This window comes from Eretmochelys imbricata, chromosome 10 (assembly GCF_965152235.1).
Source record: "Eretmochelys imbricata isolate rEreImb1 chromosome 10, rEreImb1.hap1, whole genome shotgun sequence".
In the NCBI taxonomy this organism is placed as follows: Eukaryota; Metazoa; Chordata; order Testudines; family Cheloniidae; genus Eretmochelys; species Eretmochelys imbricata.
In genome coordinates this window covers 65,184,719-65,209,180 of record NC_135581.1, presented here as the reverse complement: position 1 = coordinate 65,209,180, position 24,462 = coordinate 65,184,719, and the positions used below count along the sequence as shown (strand labels likewise).

The following is a 24,462-nucleotide window of genomic DNA, read 5'->3' as shown; positions in this document are numbered from 1 at the left end:
CATTATATTTTAATCTTAAAAGGTAGCCCATATAATACATATGTGTTAAATGAATTTGGTTTACCTGAATTCCTTTCAAACCACATAGGAAGTAGTTGTGCCACACAGGTTTGGTTTTGTTAATGTGAATGTTATTCACACTAGTACTGAAATCCCTGAAAAAACAGATATAACACGAAGTCTATAAACATGTCAGTAAGTTTAGTTCCATGGCTTACTGCTGCCATCTGCTGATGAAACAGCAACATTTAAACTTTGTCCTGGACATTTTTTTTTACACAATATATATTTCATTCTTTTCCTCTGGCTCTTCTTCCACCTTATTCACCGATTGTACCAAAAAGCTGTTTAATGGAAACATTGCTAATACATCAAATTTGGCCCAGAAACTGGGCTCTGTAAAAACAAATTATGAAACTGAACACCAACAACGTTTTCATGCCTTTTTAAAACATTCCAATGGAAGCAGCCATTTAAACAAAACAAATTACCTGCAAAGTTTGCATCTCAAATATTGCAAGGTTGTGCTATAACCAGAAAAGGAAACTGATGAGTGTATTTTCTGGCAATGCTGAGAAAAATGAGATAAAGGGTTTGGTGTAGTTTTTAAAAAACAGCTACCACACTCTAAATATTAAAACACAAATCCAATTTTTCTCTTTCTTTTTAGTATTCTAAGTTATCAGTGACAGAGTAGGTGTGAACATTTGTATTTTTAAATATATAATTTGTAACAAAAAAGCATCCTTTTGAAGATACCTATGTGTAGGGTGACCAGACGTCCCATTTTTAAAGGGACAGTCCATATTTAAGCCCGCCTGCAGGTGTCCCGACTTTTTCTTAAAAATGGACAAATTGTGCCATATTTTCTGTTTCCCCCACATCAGTACTGGTTGGTCCTGTTGCTGGCCGGATCCCTGCTCGACAGCCCACCAGCGGTGAATGGGGGAATCCAGTGGCCAACGATGGGGGCAGGTGTGCATATACTTAATTTTTTCTCTAAATCAGAGCCTCGGAGAAGCAAAAGCCTTAAAACAAATAATTATCATTCCTCCAAATGTGCTTAATAAATAAAAATATATTTTAAAACTTTCTCTACACTCATAAACCTTAGTCAAGATTTCTTCTCCATTACTTTTGAGATAATCCACTGATGTGAGTGGCAGCTCACCAAGGCAGAACTGAATTTACTGCTTTGGACACCCCAAACCACTTAATATTTACATACTAAAATTCCACTAGCAGCCTCTATTGCTGACATATTTTGTACATCAAATGTAAACCTGTTCTATGCAGAGGAGGTAAGATGTCATCCAGGATAACTCTCAGAATTTTTTTACTGTTCCTCCTTCACTTTAAAATGATAGAAGTCTTAAATCTGAATACAAGAAACTATTTGTGCACTAAATATTGTAGCTAAATCACTTTTACCCTGGTTTTTAAATGAGCCCATGTTACCCCCATTCTGTGCAGAGGGCACATGCATTATTCAGAAGGAAGTGTGAATTACTTATAAATATGAGTCAGATTTATATCACATAATTGGGCCCAACTGATGCTGTCTGTGCAACAGAGGCCCAACACAGAAAGGGCAAAGGTATTCAGAAGGTCAGGAAAAGTGAACGTTGATTTTTCAAACATTAGGGGCTAAACTGGGGCTTTCAAGCGACAATCTACACTGCAGTGGCATCTCTAGAGGGGCTGTGCAGCAGCAGGAGTCTCCAGAGGCGTTTTGGTTGACTCAGCAAACATTTTCCAGATGCTAGAAGGGAGCAGGTACTCTGTCACCCTTTCATAGGCTACGAACGGTGTGCTTCCTAAACTGGCCTGGTCCTGGTCTCCACAGTTTTGCACCGGTATTACTATATCCATTAGAGGTCTGATTTGTCGGTTTGTTTGTTTTTTTAACCAAAATAGTTATGTCAATACAACTCCTAGTGGGGTCTCAGTAAAACCAATGTAAAGGAGCTGTGCCTTATACCGGCCTAGTTCATTCTCCTTCCCACAGAGGAACACCATGATTGGTATAAAGCATCAGAGGGGTAGCTGTGTTAGTCTGGATCTGTAAAAGCGGCAAAGAGTCCTGTGGCACCTTACAGACTAACAGATGTATTGGACCATGAGCTTTCGTGGGTGAATACCCACTTCGTCGGATGCATGTAGTGTAAATTTCCAGAGGCAGGTATAAATATGCACGCAAGAATCAGGCTAGGGATAATGAGGTTAGTTCAATCAGGGAGGACGAGGCCCTTTTCTAGCAGTTGAGGCGTGAACACCAAGGGAGGAGAAACTGCTTTTGTAGCTGGCGAGCCATTCACAGTCTTTGTTTAATCCTGAGCTGATGGTGTCAAATTTGCAAAAGAACTGAAGCTCAGCAGTTTCTCTTTGAAGTCCTGAAGTTGTTTTGCTGCAGGATGGCGACCTTTAAATCTGCTATTGTGTGTCCAGGGAGGTTGAAGTGTTCTCCTACAGGTTTTTGTATATTGCCATTCCTAATATCTGATTTGTGTCCATTTGTCCTTTTACGTAGGGACTGTCCAGTGTGGCTGATGTACATAGCAGAGGGGCATTGCTGGCACATGAGGGCGTAGATTACATTGGTGGACGTGCAGGTGAATGAACCGGTGATGGTGTGGCTGATCTGGTTAGGTCCTGTAATGGTGTCACTGTGTAGATATGTGGGCAGAGTTGGCATCGAGGTTTGTTGCATGGATTGGTTCCTGAGTTAGAGTTACTATGTGTAGTTGCTGGTGAGAATATGCTTCAGGTTGGCGGGCTGTCTGTGGACGAGGACTGGCCAGCCTCCCAAGGTCTGTGAAAGTGAGGGATCGTTGTCCAGGATAGGTTGTAGATCACTGATGATGTGTTGGAGAGGTTTTAGCTGAGGACTGTATGTGATGGCCAGTGGAGTTCTGTTGGTTTCTTTCTTGGGCTTGTCTTGCAGCAGGAGACTTCTGGGTACATGTCTGGCTCTGTTGATCTGTTTCCTTATTTCCTCATGTGGGTATCGTAGTTTTGAGAATGCATGGTGAAGATCTTGTAGGTGTTGGTCTCTGTCTGAGGGGTTGGAGCAAATGCGGTTGTACCTCAGCGCTTGGCTGTAAACAATGGATCGTGTGGTTTGTCTGGGATGGAAGCTGGAGGCATGAAGGTAGGCATAGTGGTCGGTGCGTTTTCGGTATAGGGTGGTGTTAACGTGACCGTCACTTATTTGCGCCATGGTGTCTAGGAAGTGGACCTCCCGTGTAGATTGGTCCAGGCTGAAGTTGATGGTGGGGTGGAAGCTGTTGAAATCGTGGTGGAATTCTTCCAGGGTTTCCTCCCCATGGGTCCAGATGATGAAGATGTCATCAGTGTAACGTAGGTAGAGAACGGGCATGAGTGGACGAGAGCTGAGGAAGCATTGTTCCAGGTCAGCCATAAAAATGTTGGCATATAGTGGGGCCATGCGGGTGCCCATAGCGGTGCCACTGGTCTGGAGGTATAATAATTGTGCGTGAGGATAAAGTTACAGAGCTCAGCAACCAGTTGTGCTGTGGCATCATTAGGGATACTGTTCACATACCCGGACAGTCCTTCAGTGAGAGCGCCAATGCCCAAGATGATCGGGCATCCAGGGTTCCCGTGTTTGTGGATCTTGGGTAGTAGATAGAATAACCCCGGTCGGGGCTCTAAGGGTATGTTGATTTGTTCCTGTATTAGTGTAGGGAGTATCCTGAGTAGAGGGTGCAGTTTCTTAGTGTATTCCTCAGTGGGATTTGAGGAAAGTGTCCTCTAGAATTTGGTGTTGGAGAGTTGTCTGGCAGTCTCCTTTTGGTAATCAGACCTGTTCATGATGACAACAGCACCTCCTTTATCAGCCTCTTTGATTATAATGTCAGGGTTGTTTCTGAGGCTGTGGATGGCATTGAGTTCTGCAAGACTTAGGTTATGAGGCAAGCAGCGTTGTTTTTTCCACAATTTCTGCCTGTGCACATCAGCAGAAGCCATTTCGACCCTCAGGAGGAGTCCATGTGGAGTTCTTCTTGTGTTGTTGGTGGGAGGGTATCTGTGTATCAGTGCGCTGTTCAGTGTTATCTTGAAAGTATTCTTTGAGTCGGAGACGGCGAAAGTAGGCTTCCAGATCACCACAGAACTGTATCATGTTTGTGGGGGTGGCGGGGCAGAAAGAGAGTCCCCGAGATAGGACAGACACAAATCAGATATTAGGAATGGCAATATATAAAAACCTGTAGGAGAACACTTCAACCTCCCTGGACACACAATAGCAGAATTAAAGGTCGCCATCCTGCAGCAAAACAACTTCAGGACCAGACTTCAAAGAGAAACTGCTGAGTTTCACTTCATTTGCAAATTTGACACCATCAGCTCAGGATTAAACAAAGACTGTCAATGGCTCGCCAGCTACAGAAGCAGTTTCTCCTCCCTTGGTGTTCACGCCTCAACTGCTAGAAGAGGGCCTCATCCTCCCTGATTGAACTAACCTCGTTATCCCTAGCCTGATTCTTGCATGCATATTTATACCTGCCTCTGGAAATTTCCACTACATGCATCTGACAAAGTGGGTATTCACCCACGAAAGCTTATGCTCCAATACATCTGTTAGTCTGTAAGGTGCCACAGGACTCTTTGCCGCTATTATTGGTATAAAACACCTTTATATTGATATAACAACAAAGGGGAGTTTGTAACACTTTAACTAGACCCGTACAATTAAAGCAGCACAACTTCTCTGTGTAGATCAGCCCTTCGTCTCCTGACTGGCGTCAAATGGTGGCAGAAACTCTGCTCCCTCTTTGAAGAGTCTACTCCCAGCAGTGGCACCAGACTTTCAGAGTCCTTGCTAGCATTGTAGTTGGTCACTGTATTTCTAGTCTGGAACGTATGACCTAGTTCTAACCAAGGTTACAGTTTCAGCTCTCATGCTTATTATTCACTAACTTTATTTTTTCATTTGTGTCCTCAAGTCCAACATTAATTGAATTCAATCTTTACAGCATTTTGGAGAGGTTAACATTAAAAGGAACAACATAGCTTGCTACATGATGCACAGTCTGCTATGATTTCAACTATACACAACAGTACCATTTAATGGGACCTTGTGAAGAAGGCAATATTAAAATATTTGTAGACAGTTAACAAGAAGATGGGGAGGGTGGTTAGTTCGGGTGATACAAGGGGTTTATGCAGAAGCAATGAGATGAGATTAAGACAGAGAAAATTCAGGCTGGATATCAGGAAAATATTCCAGTTTGAGATCTATCAGACTGTGGAATAGTCTCCTAGAGGAAGAGGTGAAAGCCCCGTTGCTTATGACTTTTGAACACAACAAAATAGCTAAGCTATTTGAACAACAGAAGAGAAAATATTTATCTGGAGTGATGAGAAACATGCCATTGCTAGGTTCATTTAAATTTGTTTTCTGGATAATCCCCCCAAAAAACAGGGGTGACAATCAGTGTGTGTAAATTGTTGTTGTCTGTGATAGGAAGTAGGTTTGAAGTCCATTTATCTCCAAAATAAACATCTCTCAGATTTTCTTTGTACCTTTTATTCTTTTATATGACAAAGCAAAACAGTAAAAAGTATGTGGTTCCATTTCCTGGCCGTTGGGATAAAGGAAAATTATGACTTCTTGGAGTGCACAATGCTAATTTTTGAAACCTCCTCAAACAGGAACTGCAAGAGAAGTTGGCTTTTTATTTGCTACGTGTCACAGGCATAAGTCCTTGCCAAGCCTGATACAATATAGTTTAAATAAAAAGGGGGGGAACCTATTTGTAAAATGAACAGTGATGCTAAAAAAAATTTTTGACGTTTTAAAACTACTCTGGAAATTACATCAATACTGAAATAATTTCTTAGGACTCTTTTTTGAGCAATTTGATTCTTGTTTTAGCTGCAGTGGTTTTTGCATTTCTGTAGCTTACTAGTTATAGAGCTAAACTCTTATTTAGAGGATATTCAGTCTGAGCCTGATCCTGAAAGTTACTGAGGATCTCTAGGAAGTTGATCGGCTTCCTCAACACTCACTAAAGTCTATGGTACCTTGCAGGAACAGAGCTACTATTCCTTTCTCTATTCTCTTGCTACTGGCTTTGGTCATAGCTAGGGAAATTGAAGAACATCTAGTTCACATAAACAGTGCATTAGAATACTGTCCCCCCCATAATGATTCAGGTGCAGGTAGGGCCCTCTGCAGTCAAGGAGGAAGCAGAATTTCCCCCTCATTGCTAAAGAGAAGCTTATGCATTATATTTGCAGGTCACCTTTAAAACTCAAACTGAAGGAAGCACAGTATAGTGGAAAGTGATGTCCATGTATATAAATAGAATGTCTGACAATGTCTACACAGCATTTTGAAGCAAGCAAGAGTGAGCCTCCCTGAAGAGGATTGACAGACTTGAGAGACTCTCCTGTTTGCTCCAAAATGCAGCCCGAGCTGCAGTCTGAGCCACAAGTTCAAAACACTGTCTATACGGCTATTTTTAGAGCACTAGCATGAGCCCTGCTTGACCATATCTGTTGACACCGGTAGAGCAGCTCACTCCTGCTTGCTCCAAAATGCTGTGTAGACATACTCAATGTGGATAAAAGCACTACAATGACATCACTCAGTAGGTTTGTCATGGCACACCCAAATCAGCCAGCTTATGGACACATACCTCTGCCCTTGCCACATGCACAGCTAAGGCACTTGACTCATTCACACACTGTTCAATATATTTGACCTGTCACTACCAATTTTTCTGTTTAGGACACAGATTGTTCAAATCATTCTTTATCCCTCTTTAATCAAAGAATGTCAAAGAATGCTTGGGGAAATTTTTTTTTTCTTAAATGCTATTTAAATCTTGTTTCTTCTGGACAATTTGGCTCTCATCAGCTTGTCTACTGAAGCTTCAGTCTGTTATCTGAAGTTTAGGAACCCTTTACTAATGACTCTTTGATTTCTTGAATACAAGGCTTTCCTACTGTGCCATGAGATGGATACCCAGCTGACGGCTATTATCCTGTAGTATTTCCCCAATCCCTTTGAAGTTTGGTCAAGATAGTCTCTATCCTCATATTCTTTACTATGGTGGCATTAGACTAGTGAAACCTCAAAAGGTTGCACAGGTTTTGAATAGTCCTTTGGTCCAACTGATATCAAAGGGCACCTTGTCAGCAGAGAAGCTTTTACGATCTGAAAAGGTAACTCTTTGCAACTTGTTCTGTTATCACTTTACTAAAAGTTTAAATGAACTCTCCAGGGTGAAACAGGTTTGAAACATTGTGAAACGTTTCAGCAGTCTGTAAAATCAAGGTTGAGCTAAGAAAGGGTAACTCTATGGAGACTTGTGGTTATCCCTCATTAGCAAAGGGCACATGCTTTTCATTCAGCATATGCATAAACCCTAGATCTGTGACAGATTGGTAAAAAAAGATGCAGCAGCTCAAAGGCAATTGTTGATAGTATAATGCTCAAAAGTGTTGAAAGATACGTTCCTTTTTGCTTTTAACCAGGAGGGCTACAGTGAAGCAGAGATGCTGTCTGCAGAAAGCTCTCCTAAGCCGAAACCACATGAGTTCAAATGGAAGCCAAAATAGCTACAAAAATATATTGATTGTCCATGCTATTTTAATTCAAGAACTATAATTCTAGGTTTAGTTTCAATTGTACTTGTTTTAATAGGGGGCTATTTAGGTTCTTATTTGCTGTGCCAAGTCCTGGCTCAAAGACCAGTCTAGTCAAAGTGCTTAAATTTTCTGTCACTGCTTCACTGAGCACCTATCAAAACAGCTCTTCCCCTGCAAATATAACATGGCCCTAGAAGTCATGTAGCATCTGAATTTAACGAGAGTGATACTCGATTTAGAGAACAGGCCTATTTTAATTCTGGAATCCCTCCCTCTCAACAGTCAAACCTGCAATGAAAAGGTTTCTGAATTTTATTTGGCCAAAGTGGCCTTCTGAGAGAAGGGCTGTGCTAGGGGAAACCTGAACAGAGAGGTGGAGGAGAGAAGTAGTAAACCTCACCCTCTTAGACAGTGTATATATAGCGTAACTAGAACCAGTGACATTCCATCTGATTAGATTTTGTACTGCTGAGAAAACTGTTATAGTATTTACAGAAATTCACTTACACCAGGGGTGGGCAAACTTTTTGGACCAAGGGCCACATTGGGGTTGCAAAACGGTATAGAGGACCGAGTAGGGAAGGCTGTGCCTCCCCAAACAGCCTGGCCCCCGCCCCCTATCTGCCCCCTGGCTGCCCCCCTCAGAACTCCTGGGTGGGGCCCCAGGACCCCCAGCCCCTAACTGCCCCCCGGGGCCCCACCCCCTATCCAAACCCCCCTGCTCCTTGTCCCCTGAGTGCCCCCTCCCGGGACCCCCTGCCCCTAACCACCCCCCTGGGACCCCACACCCTATCCAACCCCCCCTGCTCCTTGTCCCCTGACTGCCCCCTCCCGGGACCCCCGTCCCTAACCGCCCCCCTGGGAGCCCACACCCTATTCACCCCCCCCACTCCCTGTCTTCTGACCGCCCCCCCCGAACCTCCATCCCATCTAACCGTCCCCCATCCCCTGACTGCCCCCCAGGACCTCCTGCCCCCCACTCCTCCCACCCCCTTACCATGCCATTCAGAGCGGCAGGACAGGCTTATTGGAGAGCCTGGGAAGTGGGCAGGTGCAAGCCGCGCTGCCTGCACGGTGGCATGGCTGCAGGGAAGGAGGGACAGTGGGGGAGGGGCAGGGGGTGAGCCTCCCCAGCCGGGAGCTCAGCGGCCTGGCAGGATGGTCCTGTGGGCCGGATGTAGCCCGCGGGCCATAGTTTGCTCACCCCTGACATACACCTTTGCTATACCATTGTACACAATTAATCTCTAAATATATCATCACATGCTGTGCGCTGGCAGATTTCACAAGCTAAACAGGGTCAGGGTGGGCCATTGTCTGTGAGGGTATGTCTATGCTACCCGCCGCATCGGCGGGCAGCAATCGATCCAGCCGGGATCAATTTATTGCGTCTAGTCTAGATGCGATAAATCGACCCCCGAGAGCTCTCCCGTCGATCGCTGTACTCCACCGCCACGAGAAGCGCAGGTGGAGTCGATGGGAGCAGCAGCAGTCGAGTCACCGCGGTGAAGACAGCACGGTAAGTCAATCTAAGTATGTCGACTTCAGCTACGTTCTTCATGTAGCTGAAGTTGCGTAATCTTAGATCGATCCCCCCCCACCCAATGTAGACCAGGGCTAAGGGAACACTTCAAGCAACACCTGGTTTCTAAAGGAAGTACTGTTCGTGCTTCAGTAGGTGCACTCTGCCCTTTGAGGATTTGTCTGCATACAGATGTTGCACTTCTGAAGACACTTACATTGGTTTAAACTTGGCTTTTACAAGTTTATCTTGTAACTGTGGTGCAATTGAGTGCATTATAAATTAGTATAAGAAATGATGAGTGCATTACAAATTAGTATAAGAAATAAATAAATTAATACTTACGAGTACAAAGGGTTTGTATTGGCTAGTTGGACAACTTGAGTTTTTACAGGTTCAACAGCTATAAGTATGTCTTGCTCTATAGCCATAGGGAGCACAGCATATCCACAGTAGTCTATATGTTCTCCTAGAAAACAACAAAATAATAACAGAAAATTAACAGCATTTTGGAATAATCCTTGTTTAAGAACACGTTACTAGATGCCCAAAAAGACCACAATTGAGGAAGGCCAAATGGGTTAAAAAAAGACCTAGATTACAAGGAAAGTGAAGGCACCTATAAAAAACAATAATGAAACCTATAACTAATACAAGTTGATAGTCATGAATATAAACCAGAAGCTAAGAATTGTAGATAACAGATAAGGGAAGCAAAGGGACACACAGACAAATCTGGGGCTAGCAGAGGACAATAAGGAGTTTTTAAGTATATTGGTAACAAAAAGAATCCTGACAATAGTATTGGTCCATTACTAGATAGAAATGGTAGAATTATTAATAATAATGCAGAAAAGCCAGAAGTGTTCAATAAATATTTCTGTTTTGTATTTGGCAAAATAACAGATAATGTAGTATTCTCATAGGATGATAACATTCTTTCCATTCCACTAGTATCTCAGGAGGATGTTAAACAGCAGCTACTAAAGTTAGACATTTTAAAATCATTAAATCCAGATGACTTGCATCCAAGAATTGTAAAAGAGCTGGCTTAGGAGCTTGCTGAACCATTAATGTTGATTTTCAATAAGTCTTGGAACACTAGGGAAGTTCCAGAAGACTGGAAGAAAAGAAAGATAATGTTGTGCCAATATTATAGGCATATCAGTCTGACATTGATCCTGGGCAAGATAATGGAGCGGCTGATACAGGACTCAATTAATAAAGAATTAAAGGAGGGTAATATAATTAATGCCAGTCAACATAGGTTTATGGAAAATAGATCCTGTCAAATTAAATTGAGATTACAAGTTTGTTTGATAAAGACAATATAATAGACTTCTGTAAGATGTTTTACTTGTACTACCTGACATTTTGATGGAAAAAAAGTAGAATGACATAAAATTAACATGGCACCATTAAATCTGGCTAATTGGTAGATCACAAAATATAATTGTCTACGGCGAATCGTTGTCAAGTGGGTGTATTGCTAGTGGGGCCTTCAGCAATCTGTTCTTGGCCCTTTGCCATTTAACATTTTTATCGGTGATCTGGAAGAAAACATAAAATCATCACTGATAAAGTTCGCAAATGATACAAAAATTGGGGGAGTGGTAAATAATGAAAAGGACAGGTCACTAATACAGAGTGATCTGAATTGCTTGGTAAACTTGGCACAAGCAAACAATATGTGTTTTAATTCAGCGAAACATAAATGTGAACATCTAGAAACAAAGAATGTAGACCATCCATATGGGATGGGGGAAGCAGTAACTCTGAAAAAGATTTGAGGGTCATGGTGGATAATCTTTTGAACTTGAGCTCCCGGTGCAAAGCTGTGGCCAAAAGGGGTAATGCGATCTTGGGATGCATAAACAGGGGACTCTCAAGTCAGAGTAGAGAGGTTATTTTACCTCTGGCACTGGTGCAACTGCTGCTGAAATACTGTGTCCAGCTCTGATGTCCACAGTTCAAGTAGGATGTTCATAAATTGGAAAGAGTTCAGAGAACAGCCACGAGAACTATTAGAAAACCAGCCTTATAATGATAGACTCAAGGTGCTCAGTCTATCTAGCTGAATATAGAGAAGGTTAAGGGGTGACTTGATTTACATGGGGAACAAATATTTAATACTGGGCTCTTCAATCTAGAAGAGAGAAAGGTATAACATGCTCCAATGGCTGAAGTTGAAGCTAGACACATTCGGAATGGAAATTAGGTGAACATTTTTAACAGTGAGAGTAATTAACCACTGGAACAATTTACCAAGGGTCATGGTGAATTCTCTATCACAGGCAATATTGAACTCAAGATTGGATTTTTTTTAAAAGATATATTTAAGGAATTATTTTGGGGAAGTTCTAGGGCTTGTATAATACAGAAGTTCAGACTAGATGATCACAAAGGCCCCTTCGGGCTTTGGAATCTATGAATCAGCAACAGCAGAAGAAACATCCTTGATTCTAATGGCTAGTGTAGGAGTGAAGAATTGCTTCATGTCCTAGACAATTTCTGCCAGTCATTTCAGAATATACACTTTACAGCTCTTATTGTTAAAATCCCAACTGCTAGACTGTTCTGCACATCTTAAATTTCATACTAAGGCACCAAAGCTTTACATTTCTATAATGATTTTTTGTAACCTTCATTTCTTTTTAAACCTTTATGTTCTTTAACAAAATTACAAGGTGATAGATGGACTGTTATCCGGCAGTTAGAGCAGGAAGACTATTTGTGCTTGATATGTAACTGGTAAAATTAGCAAGACAAGCAAGTTAAATTATTTCCATTTCACCTATGGTTAGCATACTGCAAACATAAATGCAATACATAATTTCCCTTCCCGCAACAACTTCTGCTCATCTGAATGATTCATCACCCACTGCATAAGGCTGTTGCAGGAATTCATTTTTCATACCATAGCTGGACTTTTTCCAGGAAAATACTAATATTTAAATCATCATTAATACAATTGTTCATAACATACAAAATAACATTCAATAAAGAAAATGGACATAGCAAGTTCCTTCTCTGTTAGGAATAATTTTCAGGCAACATCTGTTCTCCACTCTAATTATCTTACATGACAGATGTTCAAAGTAAAAATTTAAATTGACTGCATAACAGGCTAATTAATGTTTTTAATGTGTATGTGATGGATTTACAAACCCCACACTGGGCCCAAAGGGGTTAAAGGACAATACTGGCCCCAGGTAGCCCTGTCCCTCCAGACCTGCAAAGCATGCTCCAGCTGGAGAGGAAGCTTAAAAAGGAGCAACACAACTCAGTCAGTGAGAGGTTGGGGAGGAAGACAGACCTAACCTGAAGGCTCCTGGACAAGGGTGCTGAAAAAGCCTCCCTATAGGGAGTAGGACTGCACGCGGAGTCCAGTTGGGGCTAAAGGTTTAGTTGTCTTTTCTTTTTCTTTTGTTATGTTATACTGGCACCTTGGAGGAGAGACAGATGGTAAGAAGTGACCCAGAGAGGGTAACTCTGAGGGCACGCCACGGTGCTGGACACTGTTGAATCTCATAGGGCTCTGGGTGGGAACCAGTGGAATGGGAAGGCCCAAGGTCCCCTACCCTGTTGCAGGTAAGGCATAAGCCACATTCCACTCTCACTCCCCCCTCTGATAAGAAGAGGGCAAGGACATTGCAACCTGAGGGGAAGCTAAACCCATCCTCAGGTGAGGAACTGGACAGAAAGGCCTTCGTATTGAGAGGCAATACTGGGTGCACTACCTGCTAGACCACCTGGCCCTCTGAGAGCTCTATTGCACTATATTTGCCATATCTGTAGCAAAAACCCTTTCACGGAGAAAGTTGCCTGACTGGCTGGGTCATATTCTAATTACACAGAGAACTGAACTCTAGAAAGAGCATGATCATAAAATAAAAATGGGTGTCTCCAGAATGAAGCCACATTTTAAAAAAACAGGTATGAAATAACCATATTTACTCTCCAGACCAACTTACTATTCTAATCTCTGTGGGCTCCACTGTGTGGAATTTCTATAGAATGAGGGAGGGAAAACTATGACAGAACATTTCCAGCTCTCATCAAAATGTAGTACTCTGTGCCAGGATGCATTACTATGTTTGAAGATTTGAATTGTAGTAGTGAGAAAAGATGTGGGTTGATTTCATGATACCATCTTACAAACTTCAACTGCATCCTAGATCTGCCTGAGACTGAGCTGCAGAAACCATGGTAGGGAAATGAGCCCTAAACCTAACCAGGAAGGAGATTTTTAGGCACTGATTCAGAAAAGCATTTATGTCCTTAAGTCCTTACCTATTCAAGATGGCACTTAAAATATAAAATTACGCCTGTCCTGAATAAAGATGCTGTCCTGAATTGTGACCTTAATGTGAACTACAGGTTGTAATAATATGCAGTTAAAAGCTAATGAAGTAATATTTTCTCCTTCCCATTTATGACTTAATGTCAAGCAGAGGCACCCCTTGACCAAAAATAAAAAGATCACATACATTTAGGTTGTATGTTTGGAACTTGCCATAAATTTAAGAAAATAATATTCTTCTTTTACCTATTAAGTTGACTCGCCCTGGTGCACGAGCATAAAACTTGGGAGCCGATCCAAATTTAGAAATAAACATCTTCTTCAGCTTCAGCAATCTGAAAGGCAGGTTGGAATCCTTTAGAAGGAATACATTGGAAAATGCAGGAAATCCATGTACCCCTGGGGCCCAGAAGAAGCCAGTGCCCGTGAAATTGGCTGTTCATGATCACACTATCCTCCTTCTGCTAGCACTGCGCATCCCTAACAACTCGGATTGTCAAAGGCAGCAACAAGCTATGTAAGCAACTACACTGCTGTCAAGGTTCCTCCCCCACTCTGAACTCTAGGGTACAGATGTGGGGACCTGCATGAAAAACCTCCTAAGCTTATTTTTACCAGCTTAGGTCAAAACTTCCCCAAGGTACAAAGTATTCCACCCGTGGTCCTTGGAATGGCCGCTACCACCACCAAACTAATACTGGTTACTGGGGAAGAGCTGTTTGGACGCGTCTTTCCCCCCAAAATACTTCCCAAAACCCTGCACCCCACTTCCTGGACAAGGTTTGGTAAAAAGCCTCACCAATTTGCCTAGGTGACTACAGACCCAGACCCTTGGATCTTAAGAACAATGAACAATCCTCCCAACACTTGCACCCCCCCTTTCCTGGGAAATGTTGGATAAAAAGCCTCACCAATTTGCATAGGTGACCACAGACCCAAACCCTTGGATCTGAGAACAATGAAAAAGCATTCAGTCTTTTACAAGAAGACTTTTAATAGAAAATAGAAGTAAATAGAAATGAAGAAATCCCCCCTGTAAAATCAGGATGGTAGATATCTTACAGGGTAATTAGATTAGAAAACATAGAGAACCCCTCTAGGCAAAACCTTAAGTTACAAAAAAGATACACAGACAGAAATAGTTATTCTATTCAGCACAATTCTTTTCTCAGCCATTTAAAGAAATCATAATCTAACACATACCTAGCTAGATTACTTACTAAAAGTTCTAAGACTCCATTCCTGTTCTGTCCCTGGCAAAAGCAGCATACAGACAGACACAGACCCTTTGTTTCTCTCCCTCCTCCCAGCTTTTGAAAGTATCTTGTCTCCTCATTGGTCATTTTGGTCAGGTGCCAGCGAGGTTACCTTTAGCTTCTTAACCCTTTACAGGTGAGAGGAGCTTTCCCCTGGCCAGGAGGGATTTCAAAGGGGTTTACCCTTCCCTTTATATTTATGACACGCCCCCCAAATCTCAGCTAGGGTGAAACACTGGCTGGGATTTCTTCCTGGAGCTCTAGGAAAAACAGAGTTAATAAGACACATGCATCTCTAAATATACTACCAAGTACATAAAGACTAACAATATTTTCCACATCTCAAGGACGATTTTAACCAGTTGATTCTGGGAAACTTTCACGGGAGAGTGCATCAGCCACTTTGTTAGAAGCTCCTGAGATGTGTTGGATGTCGAAATCAAAATCTTGGAGAGCTAAACTCCACCGAAGAAGTTTTTTGTTAGTTTCTTTGACGGTGTGAAGCCATTTTAGTGCAGCATGGTCGGTTTGCAGGTGGAAACGCCGTCCCCAAACATATGGGCGTAGCTTTTCCAGAGCGTAGACAATGGCATAACATTCTTTTTCAGTGACTGACCAGTTGCTTTCCCTCTCAGACAGTTTTTTGCTGAGAAACACTACAGGGTGGAATTCTTGATCAGGTCCTTTTTGCATTAAAACTGCTCCCACACCACGCTCGGATGCATCTGTGGTTACTAGGAACGGTTTGTCAAAGTCTGGGGCCCTTAGTACAGGGTCAGACATGAGTGTCGCTTTAAGCTTGTTAAAGGCCTTCTGACACTTTCCGGTCCACTGAACAGCATTTGGCTGTTTCTTTTTGGTTAGGTCTGTCAGTGGGGCAGCGATTTGGCTGTAGTGCGGTACAAATCGTCTGTAATAACCAGCCAAGCCTAAGAAGGATTGAACCTGTTTCTTTGACTTTGGGACAGGCCACTTTTGGATAGCATCCACTTTGGCCTGTAGGGGGCTGATAGTTCCTTGACCCACCTGGTGTCCAAGGTAAGTCACTCTGTTTAGGCCTATTTGACACTTCTTAGCCTTAACAGTTAGTCCTGCCTCCCTTATGCGCTCAAGGACTTTTTGTAGATGTTCCAGGTGGTCTGCCCAGGAATCCGAAAATATGGCCACATCGTCAAGGTAGGCGACTGCATATTCTCCTAATCCCGCTAGGAGACCATCTACAAGTCTTTGGAAAGTGGCGGGTGCATTTCGCAGCCCGAAAGGGAGTACATTAAATTCATACAGCCCGAGATGTGTGATGAAGGCTGACCTTTCCTTGGCAGATTCATCTAGCGGTACCTGCCAGTACCCCTTTGTTAAGTCCAAGGTAGAGATGAACTGGGCCCGTCCCAGTTTCTCTAACAGTTCATCTGTGCGTGGCATTGGATAGTTGTCTGGGCGAGTTACAGCATTTAGCTTACGGTAGTCCACGCAAAAACGTATTTCCCCATCTGGTTTGGGAACTAGAACCACTGGAGATGCCCATGCACTTTCAGAGGGGCGGATTACACCCATCTGTAACATATCCTGGATCTCCCGTTCTATAGCAGTTTTAGCTTGAGGAGACACCCGGTAAGGTTGGACCCTAGTTGGGTGAGCATTACCTGTGTCAATGGAGTGGTATGCCCGTTCAGTCAGTCCTGGGGTGGCTGAGAACGTTGGCGCGTAGCTAGTGCACAGCTCCTGGATCTGCTGTCGCTGCATACGCCCAAGGGTCATGGAGAGGTTCACCTCTTCCACACCACCAGCACATTTCCCTTCGTAGTAGACACCTTCAGGCCACTCAGCATCATCTTCTCCCTGGGCTGTAAACTGACAAACCTTTAATTCTCTGGAATAAAAGGGCTTTAGAGAATTAATATGGTACACCTTAGGCTTTCGGTTGGAGGTGGGGAATGCTATGAGATAATTAACAGCTCCCAGGCGCTCCTGGACCGTGAATGGCCCTTCCCACGATGCTTCCATTTTATGGGCCTGGAGCGCCCTTAAGACCATGACCTGGTCTCCTACTTTGAAGGAACGCTCTCTGGCATGTTTATCATACCAGGCTTTTTGCTCTTTTTGAGCATCCTGTAAGTTTTCTTTAGCAAGGGCTAAAGAGGTTCGGAGGGTGTTTTGTAGGTTGGTTACAAAGTCCAGAATGTTAGTTCCTGGAGAAGGTGTAAATCCCTCCCATTGCTGCTTCACCAACTGCAATGGCCCCTTAACCTCACGGCCATATACAAGTTCAAATGGGGAAAACCCTAAACTGGGATGTGGTACAGCTCTGTAGGCAAAGAGCAACTGCTGCAACACTAGGTCCCAATCATTGGAGTGCTCATTTACGAATTTACGTATCATGGCCCCCAAAGTTCCATTAAACTTCTCCACCATGCCATTTGTTTGATGGTGGTAAGGAGTGGCAACCAAGTGATTTACCCCATGAGCTTCCCAAAGGTTTTTCATAGTTCCTGCCAGGAAATTAGTCCCTGCATCGGTGAGGATGTCGGAGGGCCAACCTACCCTGGCAAAAATGTCTGCTAGTGCCTGGCACACACTTTTAGCCCTGGTGTTGCTTAGAGCTACTGCTTCCGGCCATCGGGTGGCAAAATCCATGAAAGTCAGTATGTACTGCTTTCCTCTGGGTGTCTTTTTCGGAAAAGGACCCAGAATATCCACAGCTACTCGCTGAAATGGAACTTCAATGATGGGGAGTGGTTGTAGAGGGGCTTTGACCTGGTCTTGGGGTTTTCCCACTCTTTGGCACACCTCACAAGACTGGACATAGGTAGAAACATCCTTTCCCATTCCCTCCCAGTGGAATGACCCCCCCAAACGGTCTTTGGTCCTGTTCACCCCAGCATGGCCACTAGGGTGATCGTGGGCTAAGCTCAAGAGCTTGGCCCGGTATTTAGTTGGAACTACCAACTGTCTCTGAGGATGCCAGTCTTCCTGGTGTCCACCAGAAAGAGTTTCCTTGTATAAAAGTCCTCTTTCTACAACAAACCTGGATCGATTAGAAGAGCTGAGAGGCGGTGGGTTGCTCCGTGCCGCTGTCCAAGCTCTCTGGAGGCTTTCATCTGCTTCCTGTTCGGTCTGGAACTGTTCCCTTGATGCTGGAGACATCAGTCCCTCATTGGATTGTGGACCTAGGCTTGGTTCCTCTGGAAGCAATATAGGGGATGGAGTTGTTTCTGTTGACTGTGAACCGCTCTCCGCTGGTGCACTATGTTGGGATTCAGGCTCCGGCTGAGCCTCTTGTGTAGGGTTATCGGCTGCTGCCAGTTCAGGTTCAGTGGGGCCCTCTGGTGTTGAGGTTGCAAGTACTGGATTCAGTGCTGACACAGGGTCTGGTGTTGGTTGTTCGGCTGGTTCCGGTTCTGGGACTGGTTCCGTCTGGGTCTCTGGGACTGGATCCACTACTGCTGTTGCAGACATTGGCCTAAGGTCCAGGTCCATCACCTCTGACTGGGTCCTGATAGCAGTTTCCGGAACAGAGCTAGGCCTCACGGCTTGTTTAGCCTGGCTGCGGGTGACCGTTCCCACCCTCTTGGCCTGCTTCACATGATTGGCCAAGTCTTCCCCCAACAGCATGGGGATGGGATAATCATCATAGACTGCAAAAGTCCACATTCCTGACCAGCCCTTGTACTGGACAGGCAACTTGGCTGTAGGCAAATTGAAAGAGTTGGACTTGAAGGGTTGAATCGTCACTTGGATCTCTGGGTTGATCAAATTGGGGTCCACTAAGGAAGCATGGATAGCTGACACTTGTGCTCCGGTGTCCCTCCACGCGGTGACCTTCTTCCCGCCCACACTCACAGTTTCCCTCCGCTCTAAGGGTATCTGGGAAGTATCTGGGCCTGTGGACCTCTGGTGTGATTCCGGTGCAATGAACTGTAATCTGTTGGGGTTCTTGGGGCAGTTGGCCTTTACATGCCCCAGCTCGTTACATTTAAAACATCGTCCAGCTGACGGGTCACTGGGGCGAGGAGGGTTGCTGGAGAACGGGGTGGCAGGACGATAAGGGGTCTGGAGGGTTCTTTGGGAGGTAGGTGGGGCCTTGGGCGGCCCCCGGTAATAGGGTGTGGTCTGGGGTGGTCCCTTCTGGTCTCCGCTCCAACTGCGACCAGTTTTCTTCTTCTCTGCCACCTCCACCCATCTGGCTCCAATCTCTCCTGCCTCGATTACAGTTTTGGGTTTCCCATCTAGGATGTATCTTTCTATTTCCTCAGGAACACCCTCTAAGAACTGTTCCATTTGCATTAGGAAGGGCAAATTTACTGGAGATTCAACACTTGCTCCTGATATCCAGGCATCCCAATGTTTCACAATGTGGTAGGCATGTCGGGTAAATGACATGTCTGGTTTCCACCTTAGGGCTCTGAACCTCCGACGAGACTGCTCGGGTGTTATCCCCATTCTGACTCTCGCCTTGGATTTAAACAGTTCATACTTGTTCATGTGTTCTTTAGGCATTTCAGCTGCCACCTCAGCTAAGGGTCCACTGAGCTGCGGCCTCAGCTCTACCATGTACTGGTCAGTAGAGAGGTTGTATCCAAGGCAGGCCCTTTCGAAGTTTCTAGGAAGGCCTCAGTATCATCGCCTGCCTTGTAGGTGGGGAACTTTCTGGGATGGGAAGTGGTACTTGGAGAAGGATTACTAGGGTTTGTTGGGATATTCTGCTGAGCCTTTATCTTCTCCATCTCCTCCACATACTTCCTCTCTTTTTCCTTCTCCTCCAGTTCTTTGTCCCTCGCTTCCATAGCTCTCCTGTGAGCAGCCGCTTGGTGTTGTTCTGCCTCCCTTTCTTGTTCCTTCTTCAGCCGCATGAGTTCTATCTGTCTTTCATGTTCCCTTTGTCTTTCCTCAGCCTGAAATTTGGCTAATTCCAGCTGTAGTCGAGCTGAGGATTTGGTCATTCTAACCTCTCTGTTTTTAACTAACTTTACACCCGAGGTTTAGAAATAAACAAACAAAACTTGGCTGTAAAATTTTGCTGTGCTGGAATAGAATACCTATTCTCTGATAGTGATTGTCAGCCTACAGAAAAAGACAATTCCCTTGTCTCTGTTCTGGGCCCAACTTAAAGCAAAAAACCTCCAAACTACTTGGAAACCTGCTTACCCAGCCCAAAGAAAAAGCAAATGGGTAGAACACACACCCCCTATTTACTTTTAGGAAGAAAAGAAAAAAAAAAAACCTCTGGGTTGGAAGACTGTGAATTTCCCTGCAGGAGTTAAGTACCCTGCCTCCAGGCAAAGAAAACCTGCAATTCACAAGATAATCCCCTTTTGTCTCTGCTTGGCCACAAAGCAGGGAAAACCCAAGATGCTTTCAGTTTCAAAGCTGCTTCAAAGCCACAGAAAAAAAAAATTCCTTTTTAAAATCTGTATTTCTAGTTCAAAAAATCTCAACTGGATCTCAAAATGATTTCAGGTTAATCCCACCGCTGCCACCATGTCAAGGTTCCTCCCCCACTCTGAACTCTAGGGTACAGATGTGGGGACCTGCATGAAAAACCTCCTAAGCTTATTTTTACCAGCTTAGGTCAAAACTTCCCCAAGGTACAAAGTATTCCACCCGTGGTCCTTGGAATGGCCGCTACCACCACCAAACTAATACTGGTTACTGGGGAAGAGCTGTTTGGACGCGTCTTTCCCCCCAAAATACTTCCCAAAACCCTGCACCCCACTTCCTGGACAAGGTTTGGTAAAAAGCCTCACCAATTTGCCTAGGTGACTACAGACCCAGACCCTTGGATCTTAAGAACAATGAACAATCCTCCCAACACTTGCACCCCCCCTTTCCTGGGAAATGTTGGATAAAAAGCCTCACCAATTTGCATAGGTGACCACAGACCCAAACCCTTGGATCTGAGAACAATGAAAAAGCATTCAGTCTTTTACAAGAAGACTTTTAATAGAAAATAGAAGTAAATAGAAATGAAGAAATCCCCCCTGTAAAATCAGGATGGTAGATATCTTACAGGGTAATTAGATTAGAAAACATAGAGAACCCCTCTAGGCAAAACCTTAAGTTACAAAAAAGATACACAGACAGAAATAGTTATTCTATTCAGCACAATTCTTTTCTCAGCCATTTAAAGAAATCATAATCTAACACATACCTAGCTAGATTACTTACTAAAAGTTCTAAGACTCCATTCCTGTTCTGTCCCTGGCAAAAGCAGCATACAGACAGACACAGACCCTTTGTTTCTCTCCCTCCTCCCAGCTTTTGAAAGTATCTTGTCTCCTCATTGGTCATTTTGGTCAGGTGCCAGCGAGGTTACCTTTAGCTTCTTAACCCTTTACAGGTGAGAGGAGCTTTCCCCTGGCCAGGAGGGATTTCAAAGGGGTTTACCCTTCCCTTTATATTTATGACAACTGCCCTAAGTACTACGCCTCTCATGGAGGTGGAGTAGTTATTAGGTAGGCGTAGCAGGTGAGTTAAGTTGGCGAGAGGACATTGTAGTGTAGACACTTATTCAACTGTCTTGACCTAACTCTGCAGTGTAGACCATGCCTAAGTCCAGCTTGCCTGGGTGGCAAGATAGACTGGAATGGTGAAGGGGACTGTCTGTGACTCCATGGTAAGACTGCTATAATATTTTAGGACCTCACACTTGTTATTGGGTTGGTTACATAGGCGCTGGAGCACCCACAGGGAAAAATTAGTGGGTGCACTGCACCAACTGGCAGCCAAGCTCCCCTCCCCACCCCTGCCCCACCTCACCTCCGCCTCCTCCCCTGAGCACACCACATCCCCGCTTCTCCTACTACCTCCCAGCGCTTGCCGCCGCAAAACAGCTGTTTTGCAGCGTAACAAGCTCCAGGAGGGACGGGAGAGGAGTGGGAATATGACGTGCTCAGGGGAGAAAGCAGGGCCGGGGCGGGGATCTGGGGAAGGAGTTGGAATAGGGGCAGGGAGAGGTGGAGCTGGGGCAGGGATTGGAATGGGGGTGGGGCATGAACAGGCGGGGCAGGGGTGGAGTTGGGGCAGGGCACGGCCGGGGGTAGCCAGCCGAAGTCAGCACCTATGGTTGGTGAAATCTAATTATGGAACACACAACCAGTCTGGAATCTCTGACCTGCTTCTTGACAGTCCGCCCTGGCGCTCACGGTCATGAACCACTTCAGACAGTGTGATAATTCCTACATTTTCAAAAGCAATTAGTGCATCAATGTTTGGACACTCAACTTAAAAATCCCTGAAGGGGAGGTGATTTTCAGAATCTAGGTGCTCTGCCCTTCTGAAAATCAGGGCACTTTAATGTGTCTTAAATTTGTCAAAAACTGAAATATCCAGAATCAGTAGCAAGTTTTGAAAATTTAGGCGTTGGTCTCCCAGCAATTTTTTGAAAGAAGTTATTGTGGCATAGAGAAGATCAGACATTAGGAAAATGATAGAAAGAAAGGGGAGAAAGGAAAGTTACTATTTCACAGAAATATTGGATTAAATAATACTTTGCACTTTTATGGCACCTTCCATCTGAGCATTTCCAAGTATTTTACAAATTTTTAATTAAATCTCCCAACACTTATGTGAGGCAAGTATATTTATTCCCATTTTACAGGTGAGAAAACTGAGCCAAAGAGATGTTAAGCAGCTTGCCCATGGTCACCAAACAAATGCGTGACAGAGGAAGGAACAGAATCCTGGAGTCCTGACTCTCAGCCTTCTGCTCTAAACACCACACAACAATCCCCTTGACAAACTTTAATTTCATGTTGCGCTAAACCACAGTCAAATCAGCTGTTTGTCCAGAACTGCATATGCTACCATAAGAGTGGAGCCCGTAGAGATACTACTGCTATGGATTTGTGGTTTTTAGTTGGGGATAGGGCTGGAGTCAAATTGACAAAAATCAAAATGATAAAACCAATTTCTGAATTTATACAATTATTTACAAATACATGCATGCAAAAAACTATAAATACCATGTCTTAAGCATCAGCCTATATTTCCCCCATGACTTCTACAATACCTTCTGTACAGTGGTTCAGCAACTGTCCCAAATGGTTTTCTCAAATTTTCCTCTGGTTTTACCTAATAGCATGAAAGTTTCATTGGAAATAAAGATTTGAAAAATCACTGTTTAATAAGACTATGAAGAATGCTATCTCCCTTCCTGTGTTTGTAAACAAGTGATTCCCTGAGTATCACACCAAGGACAGTGAGTGGGGCAGCTGGAGGATGAGAAGGAGCTAAGTCATCATCCTAGTGCAGCACGAGAAGCTGTAATTACAGACATGATAGTAAGTTCACATCAAAACAGCACTGAAGTAATATTGGTTACAAAGCAGCCCGTTAACTTTCTTTAAAGGCAGCAGCAAATTAAAAAGATGAAGTGCAAGAAGTCAAGTAGGATAAAGGAGAAACAATCTTTAAAAATAATGTCATGAAACAGCTATTATACTGCTTCAAAAACCTTTCTGTTTCTGAGGAAATGGGTGGCTCCCAAGGACCTAGCCAATTCAATGTATTTTGTAGCCAGTTTCCTAAGAACAAATGCTGTAGCATGCCCTAGAAGGATTTCTACCTTTAGCCCTAGACTGGAACTTCAAATGTAGTCAATGCAAAGAGCGAGCAGGAGTAGCAATGAAAAAAAGATATGATATTTCACATTAGATTAACTTTAATTTGTATCCCTTTGTAAACTTCGTACCATTGTCTTGAACCATATTCTAAATATTTTAGCAAATCAAGAATTCTCTAGTCATAAAGCTGTACAGGAGACCACCATCTGTTGTGAATTATTTATTAGACCTTTCTGCACTTTAATCCACTTTGACTGCTTACAAATGAAAACATAGGAATTGCCTTGCTAGATTAGACCCGGGGTCAACCTAATCCAGTATTCTGTCTTTAAAGTGAACAGTATCTGATACTTTGGAGAGATATGCAAGAAACCTCCTGGTAGACAGTGTGTCCAGAGGGAAAGATTCTTCCTATCCCTCTTCATTTGCTGGTTGGCTTATGCCTTGAAGAAAATATTATCCTATTATATCCCTAAATGTTCTCATTTTCCCATGTCTATTTCTTAATTTCTTTGCACTTTTCTCTAGTCTTGACTCGTCTATCTTCCTGTTGTCATCTGCAAATTTTGCCATCTCATTCCACAACCCCTTTTTTGGATCACAATCATGAAAATGCCTCTTGCAAATATGCTTCTGTACACAGGGAAATTTGCTGGCAGAATGCTAGAAATTATGTTAATGTGAGATGCTTGTATTTCCTTGTGTGTCTGTATCCAGAATGTCTCTTTGGCTTAGAGCTATTTTGATAGTGGTGCTGGTGTCTAAGGCTATGTCTACACTGCGTATCTTACAATGGCCCAGCTGTGCTGCTACAGTCACACTGTTGTAAGGTACACAGTGTAGACGCTCTTTGTCTCCAGTAGAGAGCTCTCCCAGCGACAAAATAAAACCACCCCCAATGAGGGGGGGTGGCTTCGTCGCCGGGAGAGCATCTCCCACTGACGAAGCACTGTCCCCACCAGCGCTTTTCATCGTTAAAACTTTTGTCACTCGGGGGGGGTTCACACCTGTGAGTGACAAAAGTTTTAACGAAGAAAGTGCAGTGTAGACATAGCCTAAGAATAAACAGAGGTAACTGGGATTGATTTATACTGACTAATTTATTCTCAGAGGCCTGGTCTAGACTAGAAAATTAAGTCAGTTTATCTACATCAGTCAAGGATATGAAAACTCCAGCCCCCCAGCACCATAGTTAAGCCT

General features: G+C 43.7%; 1 protein-coding gene across 5 annotated transcripts in view; it reads right to left on the bottom strand.

Annotated features, from left to right (window-relative positions):
• Window positions 1–24,462, bottom strand: part of GALK2 (galactokinase 2) — an 89,212-nt gene that overhangs the window by 63,179 nt on the left and 1,571 nt on the right. For all 5 annotated transcript variants that reach the window (XM_077828861.1, XM_077828862.1, XM_077828857.1 and 2 more), the window contains exons 2-4: window positions 13,692–13,780; window positions 9,488–9,611; window positions 65–155 (exon numbers count right to left, since the gene is read on the bottom strand). In XM_077828861.1, the coding sequence (XP_077684987.1) occupies window positions 65–155; window positions 9,488–9,611; window positions 13,692–13,780 (304 nt within the window). The remainder of the gene's footprint in view (window positions 1–64; window positions 156–9,487; window positions 9,612–13,691; window positions 13,781–24,462) is intronic.